Genomic DNA, 17,687 nt, shown 5'->3' with positions numbered 1-17,687 from the left:
TAAAGTAATGCATTGTGTTTATTGATTCTACATATGTGAGTTTTTTCATTGCTTTCTTAGTAAAGCAGTCGTGAATTGAAAAGCCTCCTGGAATAGGAGTTTTGAGATTTGAGTTTTTTGGTGATGACATGAGGCAAGTCACTTCTTCCGGGGTCCTCAGTTTCTTCATGTGCAGATTGAGGCAGCTGAATTTAAGACCCTCTCCATCTGTAATATCCTCTGATTGTAGTTTAATTATTAGCTCTTTTAATAGTTCAAAAAATTACATTAACTGGCAGTAATCTCAACCTAATTTTATAGTTGCATATTGTTACTTTGTTTATTTAACTTGTATGAAAAATACATCATGCAAAATACCAGGCTAGATGAATCAAAAGCCAGAATTCAGATTTCTGGGAGAAATATCAACAATATGCTGATGGTTACCACTCAGATATCTGAGATTGAAGAGGAATTAAAAAGCATCTTGATGAGGGTGAAATAGGAGAATGTTAAAAACTAATTTAAAGTTTAATATCAGAAAAACCTAAGATCTTGGCAACTTATTCTATTCTGGAAAACAGGAACAAAAAAATTGTATCTGTGTTATATTTTATATTTTGGGGCTCAAAGACCAGTGTACACAGTCAGCGACTACAGCTATGAAATTAAAAGATGCTTGTTCTTTGGAAAGAAAGCTTTGGCAAATCTGGATAGCATACTAAACTGCAGATATATGATCTTGCCAACAAAGGTCCATATAGTCAAAGTTATGGTTTTTCCAGTAGCAATATATGGTGGTGAGAATTAGACTATAAAGAAAGCTGAGATTATCAAAATCAGTGCTTTCAAAGTTGTGCTAGAGAAGACTTTTGAGAGTTCCTTGGACAGCAGGGAGATCAAATCAGTCAACATCTAAAGAAACTAATAGACTGTATTCGTTGGAAAGTCAAATAATGAAGCTGAAACTTAAATTGACCACATAATGAGAAAATGGGACTCCCTTGGAAAAGACCCTGATGTTGGGAATGGGGATGGCAGAGAAAGATAGACAGAGAGTATCATGGCTACAGTAGACATGATCTTCCACAGACTTTGAGAGATAGTGGAAGACAGAAGGGCCTGGGGTGCTGTGGTTGAGAGGGTCATGAAGAATTGGACATGATTGAATGAACAACCAACAACTTTAGGGTATTGGAACACAAGTTTATCTTACTACTTGAAATGGATAATGTGGTTTTTATTTTTCATTTTAGAGATTTATTGATATTTTTTTTTGTATTGAGCCCTTGATTCTGGAATTTTTAAATATGCAAGTATGGCTGCATACTACTGCTAATGATACCAATAATTATATCAATTATAAATAGCATATATATTATACTTTAAAGTTTACAAACTTTTTTTTTAAACATCTGTCTATCTAATAACCCTATGAGATTGATGCTACTATCCCCATTTTACAGATGAGGAAATTGAAACCTAGGTTAAGTGATTTGGTCACATACATAGAGCTGATATGTAGCTGAAGCGAAATTTGAATTCAAGTCTTCTCGATTTAAATCCTTTGCTTTTTCAGTTGTTCCACTTAAACACTGTTTAACTGTTGCTGATACCTTTCATGCTATTGGGAAAACTAAGTTGGCCCTGTGAACTGGCTATACTCAGGTGTTGTACAAGGAGATTTAGGGGGAAAATGTGGCCCATATTAGGAACAATTATGTCTTAGTATGCACAATAAAAATTGAGTTACATAGACTGATCTCTACCCCTAAGTAGTTTACTATTTTAGATATATAATACTTAGATAATCTTGTATCACAAGGAAAGGGGGTGAGATTAGTTAGAGAAATGGAGTAGGAACATTAAACTAATACCTGAAAAATTCACATTATATAAAATCAAGGTAGAGTGCATCTCTCAGTAAGACAACTCTAGGTACTTAACATAGAGGATGAATGAAAAATTGCTATTGAGGTTCTATGTTCCACAAAGGAATATGGATTGATGGAGACCTACTGGTATTCTGCTTTTCTGTATTTCTGTATAGGAAATATAAGGTAGAATTCTAGAAGCTTTTTAAATAAAAGGAGAGAGAGACTTGTTTAAGACTGAATATTCTAGGTATATGGACAGTTTTTGTTGAAGTATAGGGAGTAAATTGTGTTGTTGTATATGGAGGCTGTGCAGGTAGGTTCCAAGCCCTTTGAAGCAATGATATTTGATCCACAGTGAGATGGCAAACTAGGACATTGTAGGACTACCATAATTTTGATGGAGATGAAGATGGATTTTTTTTAAGGGAAAGGGTGCTCTAATGAGGGCAGTGTTTGCTGCAATCATAAATCATAGACTTTTCTAAGTTGAAGAGCCTTGGAGATTATTTAATTCAGCCCTTTCATTTTGCAGTTGAAGAAACTGAAGGGCAAGTGATCTTTCTAAGGTCATGTTTTTAGTCATTGGTAGGCCAGTATTAGAACCCATTTTTCATGATTTCATTCCTTCTTTCTGATCCAATTATATGATGACAAAGTAAGTCTGAAGAAGGAGAGAATCATGGACAAATTGAGTAAGTGCTGTATAGAAAAAATTAATGATCTGCCAATTAGAAATATAAAATAAAGGATAATACTTTGTTGAAATTTGGTCTCCAGACTGATGAGGTGTGATGAGCTGATGGGATTCTCTACCAGGACAATGAAGTTGGCTATGAGGGAGCTGGAAAAGAGAGAAAAAGAACCCATCTTACTTTGAGTTTTTAGTTTTGTTTTTGGTAGTAATGGTTCTAGTTTCATTGTAGATTCAGTTCTGAGATCAGTAGTACAGTTACAGAAGATTCCCCTGTGGAAAGAGAGTGTTTGTGATGGATGGAAAGCAACCTAACACTAATAGCCCAGGGCTGAAACACGACATTAAAGGGCATAACACCTGTGGTAGGAGTTCCTGCAAATCCGGCTTTTTTCCAGTAACACACCCAACTAGCATCAAACAATGCCTGTGTGAGAAGTCCTTTAAATGTTAATTCAGCATTATTTTGTATTTCGTGGGGAAATAATAGTTTGGTATTTTTCACTTAGATAACTCAATGGTAATCCTTGTCTTCTTATCTCTCAGATTAATCTTGTTTTTTATCCATTAGTCTGTAAAAACTTTCTGAAATTCTTTAAATAGAAGGAGGTGATTTCATTTATAAAAAGGAACTTTTAACCAGATGATTGAGTAATGTTTTGTATATTCTTTAAACATGTGCAAATACAATTTCAATCCATTATTCAGTTATAATTATCTATCTAGGATTCTTGATTCTAACGATGCTCATAGTTTTTTTGTTTGTTTCTTTCCTGTATTCATTGTAGTTATTATTTATTAAGGGGAAAATAGTTAATATGAAGTTAGGGCACTGATTATAGCTGTAAAACTTCTTAGATTATTGTGAACTCTCATTTTTAAATTAAAGCAAAGAAATGAGTTTTAATATAGAAAATAGTTGTTATAGGTATCATGGCATTATTGTTTTCATTTGAGCCTCATAGCAGCCCTGAGAGGTAAGTACCATATGTATTACTGTGTTTCACAAATGAGGGCCAGGTTTAAAGAAATTAAGGGGCTTGTCCATGATCATATCACTATTAAGTTTATGAAGTGGAATTTAAATCCATATCTCTCCGACTTCTATTCAACATTTGTGGATAGAAATCTGCGTTGTACTTGGCATATGTTTGTGATTTGTGGGTATAATCACACTGATCAGTCACAGCACATGCTATTTCCAAGCCCTCTGTGCCTTAGTAGATAATGTTATGAATTGCTATGACCAAAGAATTCACCACATTGTTTTGGGAATGCACCTCTCCACATTTATCTGATCTGGTCCTTGGATGTATCAGTTAGCAACCTGGAAGCATTTCTGACGTGGTAGGAACTTGCAGAGCTTGAATTACACCAACTGAGCCTTTAAGAATCCAGCCTTATTTACACGGAGTGAGGAATCTTTGGATTTGTATTCCATTTAATGAGGAAACATATATGTGATTTTATTTTCATAATATTTTGAATTATTGAATATGACTTAGTCACCAAATAATATTTGAAACAAAATAATGAATTACAAAACTGCCTCTTTTGTTTTATGACAAGAAATTTTGTTTCATTTAACATATATAATAAGAAAAACATTTTATCTAAACGTGTTTAAATATGTTAAATGCGTATTACATAAAATTGCTATTTCTTGACAATAAAAATATATATATTTTTAATTTTCTTTAGAATGCTACAGTAGACTGTAAAATAACACCATCCTCAGCTGGAGATAAACATTTTGAGAAAAGTCCCACTAAAACAAGACATCCTCGGAAAATTGATCTGAGAGCACGCTACTGGGCGTTCCTTTTTGACAATCTTCGAAGAGCAGTAGACGAGATCTATGTTACTTGTGAATCAGATCAGAGTGTGGTGGAGTGTAAGGTAAGGTTCATTAGGAGGTCTAATGTTCTATTTTCTATTGTCTTAACATTATTGGCTTGATGTTTTTGGAACTAATATTGCCACTACTCCAAAGCTATCCTGTAGTTTACTTTGCCCCTTTTCCACTTAAAAAATGTGTGTTTCTCTGCATTTGTGTGTCTGTGTGTCTCTGTATTTGTGTCTATGTGTGTATTAGTGTCTCTCTTTGTCTATATTGCGTGTCTGTGTTATTTGTATGTGTGTTTGTGTCTCTGTGTCTGTGTACGTTTGTGCATCTATGTGTGTATTTGTGTCTGTGTTTGTGTTTCTTTGTGTATTTGTGTTTGTGTCTCTATGTGTGTATTTGTGTCTCTGTGTTTGTGTCTGTGTGTGTATTTGTGTTTGTGTCTCTATGTGTGTATTTGTGTCTGTGGCTCTGTGTTTGTCCACACCCCTCTTCATCCCTTTCAGCTGGCACAGTCCGGCCCGATGAGGAGCGCACTCCTCCCCGGGCCTCGCTGCCCTTGTTCTTGCTTGTGGTACCAGGCAGGCTCGCTCTTGGCCAGGCCAGGTCCAAGAGCATTCTCCTTTGGGGCTGCAGGGGGCGCTGGCGAGATTGCTCTCTCGCCACATTCTTTGGTTCCCTGTTTTATGTCTCCATTGGGCCACGCAGTCTCTGGGTTAAGATAGCTATCACTCTTCTCCTTCACTCTGCTGGGAGAAAAAGTGAGATTGATGGCCAAACATAAACAACGTCTGGGTGGGATGTCATTGTAAGGTGTGCTTTCTAATTTTAGATAACCTTGTGTTTGTAGTGGATATTAAACAGAGACAAAGCATAAAAATTCAATTGCGTGAGCCTTTTAATAAGTATAAATTATACAAGATCTTGCTCTATGATGAATAAAACTATCATAAAAGTTGAGAACAACCAGAACAGTAGATCTTTATGGAAATATTAGAGACAACTGTTCTTTTTACGTTAAACATGGATAAAAAGCTCAACAAACTCTGGAAATCATTATATAGTCTTTGAAATAGGGTCTAAAGTGAACTCACAGCTTATCACAGGAATCTTTTTCCTTCTAAATCAAGGACAGCCAAATTAGGTTTGAAATTAGTGTATAAATAGCAAAAGCAGGTTTCAAAATGAACAGTAGCTAAAGGTTTCCAAATTGGTGGCTAGATTACCATAGTTTTATGTTTTTAGTACAGAAAATGTTTTGTGTTTAGGAAAAATAGTCTGTTTTGGAGTGTAATTGGATTCTTGACTTGTAAGAATCTCATCCCCATGATATATAATTGAGTGAACAACCCCTTATGTTGTACTAGCTATATTTCTATCTTGGAGAGATTGTTGCAGATGCAAAGTGAGGTATGCAGAAGAGAGCAGGTTGGGTATAAACTTGGGAAATACGGCAGTGTTTTAAGGCTCCTACCCTTTCACTTTGGACAAAAAAAAAATCTTGGCTTTTTTTTCCTTCCTAGGGTTTGACTTTTTTTTTTTTAATTAAATTTTTTTTTTTTTGAAGTTTTGAGTTCCTAATTCCATTCTTCTTTCTCTCCCTCCCTCTCCTCCTTCCTCCGTGAAATGCAATCAAATATAGGCTATACATGTGCTTATGTAAAAAAAAAATTATGTAAAAAAAATTAATGTCAATATTCTTTTGATGCTATGTGGTTACAAATTGTGGGATATCTTTTTTCTGTGGAGTGAGTGCCCATTTTTATGAAATGAGAGACCCAGTGACAGATTGAAGAATTGAAATTTGTTATTGATAGAAAACTAATCTATTTTTACATTGAGGAAATACCATCTTTTTTCCAGATTGCATTTGCTTTACCTAGGATTCTGACCATCCTTAGTCATAGTGAAGTTAATGAATACCTTAGAATCCTAGTACCAGAGAAAGTTAGGCTGATGACCTAGAAACAATTTAACTATCATTTCATTTGGCAGATGAGGGAACCATAACCCATTGAGAACATTTGGCTTGCCAAAGGTAACAGAGCTCGAATAGATGAGCTGGGACTTGAATTCAGGTCCCCAGACTCCATGTCCAGTGCTTACTTAATTGTTACCCTAACTCAGTGGATCCTAGGGCTGAACCAAAGTCTAAGATTATTTATCACCCATCCTCTTCAGAATATTTCTAGTCTTTAGCTCAGTGTTTGGCACCTAGTTGGCAGGCACTCACTTAATGAATGCTAGTTAACTGCTTGACTAATTGACTCTTGATTGACTTTTTATTATGTCATGTTCAATGAAATGGGCCAGTCCACAGCATGGGAAGCATCAGGACCTGGTGGATGGAGGACTACTTGGGTGTGAGAAGGCCATAGTGAATCCAGCTGCAGACCTTTATCAGCTGTGTGACCCTGGGCCAATTACTTCAAGTCTCTGAGGCTCCATTTCATTATTTGTAAAGGAGGGGATAATAATACCTTGCCTCAAGCAAATAGTCTGCAGCTATTGCTCTGGGTTTTATTTTGGTTCCAAATAAATAAGAAAGCAATACAACTCTTTGTGGAACATTAGGATTCTTTCAAACATTAGGAACAAAGTATGAACCAAAGAAGAATGTATTTTTGGTGCTCTCAACAGATAAGGACAATATCACAAAGGTTAAATAATACTTTCTGTGAAAATTAGCTACTGCGATTTTCTTTTGGGAAAATTTCCTCTTTCCCCCATTTAAAAACAGGGTCTGTAGAAAAATCTTTGTTATTATTCTGAGTACCCCAAAGATATTTCTTTTGAAGGAACTCAAACAATTAGCATTAGGCAGTAGTAGTAGGCCTCTGTTATAGAAAGGATGGATTTACCAGCAGCTTGCCAGAGACAATCTATAGAATTGATTAATCAATAAGTATTTCTTAAGTACCTACTATGTTTTGGTCTTTAAAGTCATATAAATGTCACTTGTGATTGTTATTAAACAAGACCTGAGGATAATGTGGAGATAATCATCCTATAATAATTCTTTCTTTCCTCTTCCTCTCACCAAGTCAAAGTTTCATTCATGAGTGACTATTCCAGGCTTCATGTTGCCCTCTTATAACTTCTTTCTCCCTTCCACACTACCCTTAATGTTAAGTTTTAGAAAATATTTTGATTATTTTGTTTTTTATGATCATTTTTTCAATTAAAAAGCATTTTTTTCTCCCTCTTACTGCCTCTCCTTTTCATCTGCTCTCCAAAAGAAAGAAAATGTAAACACTTATAACACTTGTAACTCATATATATACATTATATTATTAAGTAAAACATATTCCCTCATTGGCCATACCCAGAAGCACATGCTTTAGTTTGCATGGTGAATTCCTCCTGTCTCTGTCAGGGGGTGGGTAGCTGCTTCTCAGTTCCTGTAGAGTCATGGTCAGCTGTTGCTTTGGTTAAAGTTCTCATGTCTTTCAAAGTTGTTTTTCTTCATTATGTTGTTATGGTATAAATGGTTCTCTTGGTTCTAGTCTCTTCTCTCTTCAGCCAGTCACTGAGCATTTATTTAGTGCTTATTGTGTGCCAAGCACTGTGCTAAGTAATTTTGTAGACAACAAAGGGAGGCAAAAGGTCCTACTTGTGAAGGGATCACATTCTAATAGGCACATTCTAATAGGTGAGAGACAGCAGGCAAACCATTTTCCATATGCAAGGCATATTCGTACCTCGGTGGTAAGCTCAGAGGAAATCATTGGTGCCAAAATGGGGCATGAGGGAAAGGCCTTTCTCAGAAGATTCAGAGATGAGCTAAGCCTTGAAGGAAGCCAGGAGGGGAAGATATTCTAGGCATGGATGGAGTAGGGAGATGAACTTTTTAAAGTGAGAAAAGCCAAGAATGCCAGTGTTATTGCTAGAATGGAATAAAATGAAAGAAGATTGGAAATGTAAAAAGCGTCTTGTCTGTGTAGGTCTTTAAAAAACACGGAGGATTTTATATTTGATCTTAGAGGTAATAGGGCCTTCTCATGAACAATGAATGTTTCTCAAAATATATGGATGTCTTTATTTCTGTAAAAAGGCATTTTTAGTTGTGTTCATATAGTTTATGTGTGTTATGGAAGGTGGACTCCCAAGTGCTTCACTAAAGGTCCATTTTCTCCCTTCTTGAATTGTACAGACATTTCTGCTTATAAATTGGCATCTACATTGCCCCAAAGGACTAGATTATACAGAATTGCACAGTAATTTGTGCTTTAGGCATTATGAGGAAAATTGAATTAAAAATCAGACCCAAAAACTTCTTTAGTGACCCCCAAAAAGATAAGGACCTAATAAAAATAGTAGCATGATTTAATGTCTATCATGTTGTTCATACTTAAGATACTGCAATAAATAGTGATGACATGTTCAGTCTTAGGCTGCTGCTCAGCTTGCACTCTGGGTCCCCTAGCCAGGGCCAGTGAAGAGTGGCCTGGAGTGCACGGATGAGGACGCCCAATGAGGTTTCTGAGAGAATGTGGAGAGGGAGAAGCAAAGAGGGCCTGGGACACAGTGTGGATCTAGAGGAACAAACCGTATTCAGGCCAGTGAGGGGAGAAGCATGAGAAAGTTGAGTCACCAAACCCAGAGAAGGCTCCTACAGGAAAAGATGCTGAGCAGAGAAATCTGGAGGAGGAGAGCTGAGCCACCTTCTCCAGCTCCGTGCAGTCATTTGGAACAGGGCTGTTTCAGGCCAGTTGGGTGATTGGAAACCGGATGGAGGAAGTCGAAAGGAAAGGAGTGATGGGGCTGGCCTTTGTTCTCCGAGCATTTACTCTGCCTCTTTTTAGCATGGTCTTGTTGGCTGTGCTCCTTTAGGAGACATTGTTCTCAGTCACCTGTCTCCTTTGCTGCATCTTTGTCTCAGTCACACTCTCTAAACACCAGGGTTCCCAGGTCTCTGCCCTGGGATTGCTTCTCGTCTCCCTCTTTATGGTTCCACCTGGGCTTCTCATGAGCTCTCATGCAGACTGGCATCGCCTCTGCCCTGGTGATTCTCAAGGATGCTTGTCTGCCCTAAGCTCTCTCCTGGCCTCTAGCCCTGTATCTCCAGCTGCCTCTTAAATATTTCTAAATGGGTGTCCCCAGAGGCATCTTACAGCTTAACTCCTCTCTCTCCTGGTCACCCTTCCCTTTCCAAGCTTTGCTGTTATTGTCAAGAATGCCACTATCTTCTGTCTAGTCACCTAGGTTTGCAAACCTCTCTTCCCCCCAGCTCTCATATTCTACTTACTGTTAAGTCCTGTCTGTCTTACCTACATAATGCCTGACACTGTCCTGACACTGTCACCACCCAGTACTGGTGATCATCACCTCATTCTTACTGCAGTAGTCAGCTCACGGGTCTCTGCCTGTCTGTCACACTGATCTTCCTAAGGGGCAGATATGACTATGTCACCACCTGGCCCTTTCTTCTACTCTTCTAGTCATCTTACATCTTGCTGAGCCTTCCCCCTTTCCTCTCCAACAATGTGATCTGGTGACACTTGCTTATTCTCAAATAAGACACTCCAAATGGCTTTGGACATTTTCTCTGGCTGTCCACCATGCCTGGAATGCTCTTCCTTCTCTCCTTTCCTCTTCCTGGTTTTCCTGGATTCCTTCTTCTAACCCCTTTGACCACCAAATATTGGTGTTTGGGTCAGTTTTTAGCTTAAGCAAAATATACAATATGACTCATTTTAACAAACATACATTGCTTATATGGACTGATCAAATGTCTTGTCCTATTACATGTATTATTTGTATAATTAATGTATAATACATTATTTCAAATGTATTTAGAAGCTATTGATTAATAATATTCAAATTCATTAAAAATATTAGTGAATTCCTAATAGCTTTTTTTGGTCCCTCTATATTTTCTCAAACAACAGATAGAAAAGTGATAGAACTACCATTATCATAGGGGGTGGTGATGGTGGCGTCCATAAAGATTTTTTTATATTTAAATAAGGTTCCTTATACTTGATCAAGTAGCAAACCACTCTTATTTGCTACTTGGTTCTCATTAGACAACTTAACATCCCAAGATTGTCCATAGTGGAAATGGAATAGTGTTTCTGCATGATTTTGGATCTTTTGTAGTTATGGCAAGTCATCCGTTTTGTCAGTAAATATAGAACTTTTAGTTGGTCAAAAAAAATTAATCAGGTCAAATTGTAAAGGATTTTAGAAATAAATTAGAATATGAAATGAAATCAAGTCCTGCATTGAGATGGTTTCATTAGCAAGCAGGAAAGTCCTAATTCAGGAAACCCACTTATATGTATTGTTAAGACATTTAATACAATGCCTGCATATAGTGTCATAGCACTGTTTTTCACTTAAAAACTGTTGTGCAATTAAAAATCTTGGCAGTTAAAAATCTTAATATTTTAATAAATGCATGGGTTTTGCTTGACCTGATCTTTTTATGTGGAAGCTTATCTCAAGGTAGATGGGAGAAGCCCTTCAGAAGTGTGACTTAAAGTAGAACGCATATGTAATGGACATTTTCTTTCCGGATGGGCCTGAGTTCTGAAAAAAAATAATGACTCTTAAAACTTACTGAAAATTTTGTATGCTCCTACTTCTATGCAGGCTTTCTTTTGTTGGGCCCTTGCTTGCTACATGATGAAAGTCTCCTTTGCTCCGGCACCATCGGGTATATCTCACTGCACGTACTACCATAGGGATGTCCTGGGCCCCAGGGTCTGAGCACCGGTATTATGTGTCAGGAGGACAAAGGGATGGCGCCAACCAGCCTGCTGTATGCGCCAGTAACTAGAATGAATTACAAACCAATCGAATCCGTTGCAGCCAATTGGTAAACTAATTGGTAATTTTAGCTGTACATCTATATGTCGTTATCTGGATGCCTGTAATGTTGCTTTCAGAGCTACTTTTGTTCAGCTTCATCCTGCTTGACAAAATGGCCTTCATAGCTTTAGGGAGAAAGATGTGCATCAGTGAGTATGGGGCCGCTCCAGCTGCTTGTCTTGTTTGTATTCCCTTGTTCCTAAAACATGACTCGGATTACAGCTGCGTGGTCGTGCTCTGATCCCTTCTGATAATGTTGAGCTAAACATTCCTTAAAATAGGTTGTTTAAGCCATCAGTGTACTTTCTGTGGGCCAACTGTAGCATCAGAAATGCAACTGCTTATATTGTACATTCTTCAGTTTTTAGCAACAAAAAAGTGAAATCAGTAGCAAACTTCCTTAGTACATTATTCTGAATGAAATCTTTCTGATCTCTAATGTGAGTGATTTAAGTGGAATGAATTTAAAGAGTAAAAATTGTATTCATGAAATTGACAGTCTGTTAAAATACTTAATTTGTTCTTTTCTTGATTGGGCTTGACTTTTATTACCTGTGATTGGCAGGTAATTCCTTTGATAGGAAGAAAACAGTGCTTTTTTGTTTTAAGAGAAGTATAACTTTAAATATGAAATAATGTTGTTGTGTACCAAAATTTTCAAAATTGTGCTTGTATTTATTACCTTCCTTGTCTTGAGTCTGTACTTCACAATCTATAAATTGATATGGAATTATAATGAAAATTCAGTGCTGCTGAAAGGTGATTGAAAACTATTCTGAAAGGCATTGGGTTTTGAACCAAATATCAGTAATATTCATAGCTGCTTGGTATTTTCTATTATTATTATTATTATTAACGAGAATAATGAGCCTTTTCCAGTAGTGAAGAATGGTGTGTAAGACTCTTAATGGTGAATAAATCCCAAATACTTGCAGCATTTTATGCACTTCAGTTCAGCTGTGGCCATTTTCTTTGTGTTCAGTCATGCACTCCTCCTTTAGGAATGGGACAGAGACTTCAGCTGAAGGTTCTGTTATTATTTTTCCCAAAAAATTTTCTTTCCACCCAACTATGAATGTATTGTGTCCAAGGTATAATTGTTGCCAGATGAACATTACATGGTGTCACACTAGGGTAATTTCAGATTATCTAAAGAAGAGAATTAGAAGTAAAATAACAATTAATTATAGTTAATTAATTATGGCAGATGTGTGCAATAGAGCACAGGAATCTTTTCTTCTGGGTTATATAAGCTGATTTCAGAAGTATTCCCTGTCAGAGACTTTCATTTTAAATTTCTTCTGTTTTTGGAAATTCATTGACAACTGAGAGGCTGTATTTTAAAGCATAGACTCATGGAACCCCAGAGTTGGAGGGGACTCAGAGTCTCGCCCAGACATTTCCTCTTTAGTCATGATGCAGTGTGCCCTTGGGAGAGGGCTTGGCAGCAGCACATTAGGCCACCATCTCCGTAATGCTTCACTTCCTTTCCTTGGTCTCAACTGGAAGTCATTTTGTTGGTTGAATTTTTCCTTCCTAAATCTGAATACTTTAAGCTTCTGTTTTTCTTTCTCCTTGAGACTTATAAGATCTTATATTCTGTTCTGTGGTAGTGTGAGAAAGAGCTTTTTGAATGAGAGGTAATAAATTTTTTTTAAAAATCTACTCCTCATTTTTTGTTTTACTAAAATAAAAGAAGTCAGGGCTTCCTGAATAAAAGATGTTGCAATGCCATTTATATTTATTTGGCTCTGTAATGTTTTTGAGACTAGTCCTAAGTCAGTGCATAGAGAGACTGAGCTACTTCAGCCACAGGCTTTAGCTGTTCATGACAGGGCACCTTGAATGCCAAAGTATATGACAAGAGTAAATGGTGGTTAAGCCTTAAACTGGAGCTCCTGGGTTGACAAGCATCATCACATAGGACATAAAGACAGGTCTGTCTCCTGACCTCCGGCCTCTTTTCAGTTCAGATGGAGAAATCTAGAGGCCCACAGAGACATTGTGCTCTGCCCAGAGTCCACTTTGTAGGGAAAAGGCTGAGACTGAGGAGGAGAGCTTAAAGACATTCTCTGACTTGCACACGACTTAACAGTTTTAAAGAGATTTCTACCATTTATCTCATTTGAGACTCACTGAAAGCCTAGATTGAAATCTGCGTAGGGAAAATACCTCAGTTCCCAAGTGAAGAGCTCTTTCTCTTGGCTCCAAATTCTCTCTCTCCTTCCTTCCCTAACTATTGAGAGATATTGGGTACTCATTATCCTGTAAAACATATTTTCATGTTAGCCAATTTACATACTATTGTTAATGGATATTTTATATTCAAATATGGCTGGCAATTTTGTTTTAACTAACTAACCTAGTTAGTTTTCCAGGTTTATACTTTCTGAATTGGATAGAGGTTAAATTAACTAATGTGGGATTTTTAATCAAGAGTAATGTGATTTAATAATTACGATCTCTCAAATTTTATTTCAGAGAGTTGTAATTTAAAAATAGTTAATTAGCAATTGGGCCATAATTATTGAAGGATCCTACTTAATTCACTTGCACCCAGCAAGTATCCATTTGGACTTGCCCATGGTCATTGTCTGCAGAATAGAAGATCTTTGCCTGCATCCCTTGACCTTGGATGACCATTTTTCAAGATTTTGAAACAAAACAGCATTGATACCATATATTCTCTAAACTCTTCCTCTGAATATTCCCAATTCCCTATATAGCTGCTAAATAGGCAAATTCTGGAAGGATATGTAGGATAATACAAAAAAAAAGGTTTGGTTCCCAAGAAGTATGATTTAACAACTGGATTTTCCTTGGATTTTTGTTCTTCTCAAATAAGAAATGTTTTCTTCCCTAATTAGGAGGTACTCATGATGTTGGATAACTACGTAAGAGATTTTAAAGCACTAATTGATTGGATACAGCTTCAAGAAAAACTGGAGAAGGCAGATGCTCAAAGCAGGTAATGATACTCTGGCCTGACACAGTTAACTAATACCATTTTTGGTTGTAAAGGTAGAGGTTTGCAGCTGAATTTGACTCCATATTCTTCTAAGATGGCATAATAGGATCTAAGACATGAACCTCTAAGCATTCTGAAAATTTCTAGCTAGAAATTCTGGAAACCTACTAATATGGTGTCACATCATCTAGACTTCAGTGTCAAGGGAACACTTTTCAGTATAATATCCTTTCCGTTTATTTGACAGATGGGATGTATTACTAATTGTAAAAATGAGAGTAGGATAGTGAGTGGCTTGTAGAAATCCAGGTCAGGAAAGACCTATCTGATTGAGGGTTGAGGACCAGATATTCTCTTAATTGCTATAGTCATGATTCCCTAAGTATGCTATAATAGAGGCAAAGGAGATAGCATGTGTAAAACATCGCAAATCATAAAGCAGTCTATAGAAGCTAATTCTTAGCTATTACTAGGAATAGGTCTGTCTTAGAACATGAAGCCAGACATGTTTTTCAGGAGTATCCTGCTAAACTTCCTGTTGAGCAGAATTTGTTGGGAGCTATTTAGTATTTCATTTTCCCCCAGTAATTCCAAATTCTCTCCTTTCCTCTTTGCCCATTCCTTCATTGAGAAGGCAAACAATTTGATATAGGTTATACATGTGTGGTCATGCAAAACATTTCCATAAGAGTCATTTGTGAAATAAAACATAGGCAAACCTCCACATCCCCCCCAAAAAAACCTCAAAAAATAAAGTTATAAAAGTATGCTTCAATCTGTATTCACATACCTTCATTTCTTTGGGTATTGGATAGCATTTTTCATCATGAGTCCTTTAGAGTTGTCTCAGATCATTGTGTTGCTGAGAATAACTATCATTCACAACTGATCATTTTACAATATAGCACTTACTCTGAACACAGTACATGTCATTTTGCATCAGCTCATGGAAGTATTTCCAGGTTTTTCTGAGAGTATCCCGCTCATCATTTCTTAGAGCACAATAGCATTCCATCATAATCACATATCATAATTTGTTTTTTTTTTCTTTCTTAAATGTATTTATTTAAAACTTAAATACAAAATAGAAAAAGAAAAAAACATTGTCATATGCTCAGTAGAATATGAGACAATTCAAAACATGGAACCATAAATTTCTTCTTCAAGAAAATATATATAATAAATGCTACATATTGTATTCAGAATTGTCCATCTTTGCTGGTTTTCTTCTGTTTACTGTTGTGCACTTTCTGTTTTATATACCATAATTTGTTTAGCTATTCCCCAATTGATGGGCATCCCTTCCGCTTTTGATTCTTTGCCACCAAACAGCAACTTGAGCAGCATTTCATAGATATTTTAAATTATGGTCATATTTTGATCTATGAAAATGCAGCTAAACTATTACATTTTCAGTTTTAATGCATTAATTTTTTTCTTGAATTGCAGACCGACTTCATTGGCATGGGAAGTAAAGAAAATGTCTCCAGGACGTCATGTAATTCCCAGCCCATCGACAGATAGAATCAATGTCACATCAAATGCTCGAAGAAGCTTAAATTTTGGGTAAGATGGAAAGAATCTTTCAAAACTGTGAGGATCTATTCCTGGGCATCCCACACAATGAATTCATGTGTCCTCCCAAGGTTTCAGATGCTTTGTTTTTGTTCGATTAGCATTAAAAAATGTAGATTATTCAAGGAAACAGTCTCCAGCCTCATTCTGAAGTTATTTCCAGGGCCTCTCTTTTACTGGACATTCATGTTCTATACAAGCTATCATTATTAATATAACACTGCCCATCTATGCTAACTGTTCACCTTTCCCTTGCCCTTTATGCTATCTGTAATTTACTTTTTCTGAGATTGTAATGTTCCATGGAAGGAAGGGAATAAGCATTTATTAAGTTTTACTCTATACCAAGCATTGTACCAAACACTTTACAAATATTACCTTCTTGTTCACAACAACAATTTAGGTAGAGAATGTTATTATTCGCATTTTATGGATGCAGAAACTGAGGCAGAAGGTTAATGTTTTGCTTAGAGTCCATAGCTAGTAAATACCTGAGGCTATATTTGAACTGGTCTTCCCAATTTTGGTCCATCAGTCTATCTATAGCATCACTTAACTTCCTCATGAGTGAGTAAAACATTTATTATGTTCTTATTTTTTAATATTTTATATATTTTTATTGATGAATTATTTTTTATTTTATTAAAGAAAATAATTTTTTAAAAAACAGACAGCAAAGAAAGGCAAAAAAAACATAACAAAACAATACATTGTCTTGTGCCCAGTAAAACATCAGGAAAGATTCAAAATATATAACAATAAATTACCAGTTCAGGAAAGATATAATAATAGAAGAAATTATATTCATGAATGTCCATCTTTTCTTCACTTCCTTGTAGGTTGTTCTTGTGTTCTCTGCTATGTATAGTCTTTTACTTTATTCTTTTTTTCCTCTTTTCATTCCCCCCACTTCTGCCAAGTAGGCTATAGTTAAGTAAGGATATGTTTATGTATACATATATAAATATATACACATATGTGCGCCACAACACACACAGATATTGTCCTTGTCCCTAACTATTTGCTTTAATCCTGCTTCTTAACTTGCCTTGCTACTATTTAACCTCCCCCCCACTCATGGGATTTCTCCCTTGTCTTCTTCCCTCACCCTTTGCTTTCTCCTCCAACCATCCCTCCCCCCTTCTTTTTTTATAGATTTTGAAGAGTACTATAATGTTTCATAGTATATATAGTAGTGCCTATTTAACCCATTCCTGATTAGAGTAGATTTTCAGAACCAAGGAGCTCCCTCTCCCCTCTAATGTCTCTGTCTGTTCTTCCTCTGTACCTCGTTTATATAACATAATTAGTATTTTACCTTAATTCTGCCCCAGTCTCTTTTGAGCTATCCAGTTGCTGATGTCAATCTTAAACATATGGTATATATTTCCATGTAAAAAACATAAATAATTTGTCCATGTTGAGTTCCTTGAAATTGATCTTTGATATTGACTCTTCTATGTTAAATTGTCTATTGAGTTCAGGTTTGGTTGAAAGAAAGTCCTAAAAATCTGCAAGTTCGTTCAATGTCCATTTTTTTCATTCAATATTATAGATAAATTTATTGGATATGACATTTTTGGCCATAGGCCTACTTCTTTTGGTTGTCCATAGATATGATTCCAGAACCTGAGGTCTTTTATTGTGGTGGCTAAGTCCTGTACAATTTTAATTGTAGGTCCAGCATATTTGAATTGGTTTTTTTTCCTTATTTCTTGTAAAATTTTCTCTTTGAATTGGGGATTTCAAATTTTGGCAATAATATTCCTATGTATTTTCTACATAGGAGCTCTTTGAGGTGGTGATCAGTGGATTTTTTTTTTTTTCTATTTCTATTTTCTCTTCCTATTCTCTCACTCCAGGACAATTTTCTTGCATTATTGTGTCAAGGTTCTTTTTTTTTGGTTATAGTTTTCAGATAGTCCAATTATTTTTATA

At 36.2% G+C, this 17,687-nt stretch overlaps 1 protein-coding gene across 2 annotated transcripts in view; it reads left to right on the top strand.

Annotated features, from left to right (window-relative positions):
* The window catches only part of SCAPER (S-phase cyclin A associated protein in the ER), a 370,936-nt gene that overhangs the window by 30,990 nt on the left and 322,259 nt on the right, over positions 1-17,687 (top strand). For both annotated transcript variants that reach the window (XM_074296499.1, XM_074296500.1), the window contains 3 exons: positions 4,249-4,446; positions 14,074-14,174; positions 15,624-15,740. In XM_074296499.1, coding sequence (XP_074152600.1) covers positions 4,249-4,446; positions 14,074-14,174; positions 15,624-15,740 — 416 coding nt within the window. The remainder of the gene's footprint in view (positions 1-4,248; positions 4,447-14,073; positions 14,175-15,623; positions 15,741-17,687) is intronic.

The sequence above is a fragment of the Sminthopsis crassicaudata genome, chromosome 2, assembly GCF_048593235.1.
Source record: "Sminthopsis crassicaudata isolate SCR6 chromosome 2, ASM4859323v1, whole genome shotgun sequence".
NCBI classification, from domain to species: domain Eukaryota; kingdom Metazoa; phylum Chordata; class Mammalia; order Dasyuromorphia; family Dasyuridae; genus Sminthopsis; species Sminthopsis crassicaudata.
The sequence above is the reverse complement of the archived record's forward strand: the minus strand, read 5'-3'. Positions and strand labels throughout refer to the sequence as shown.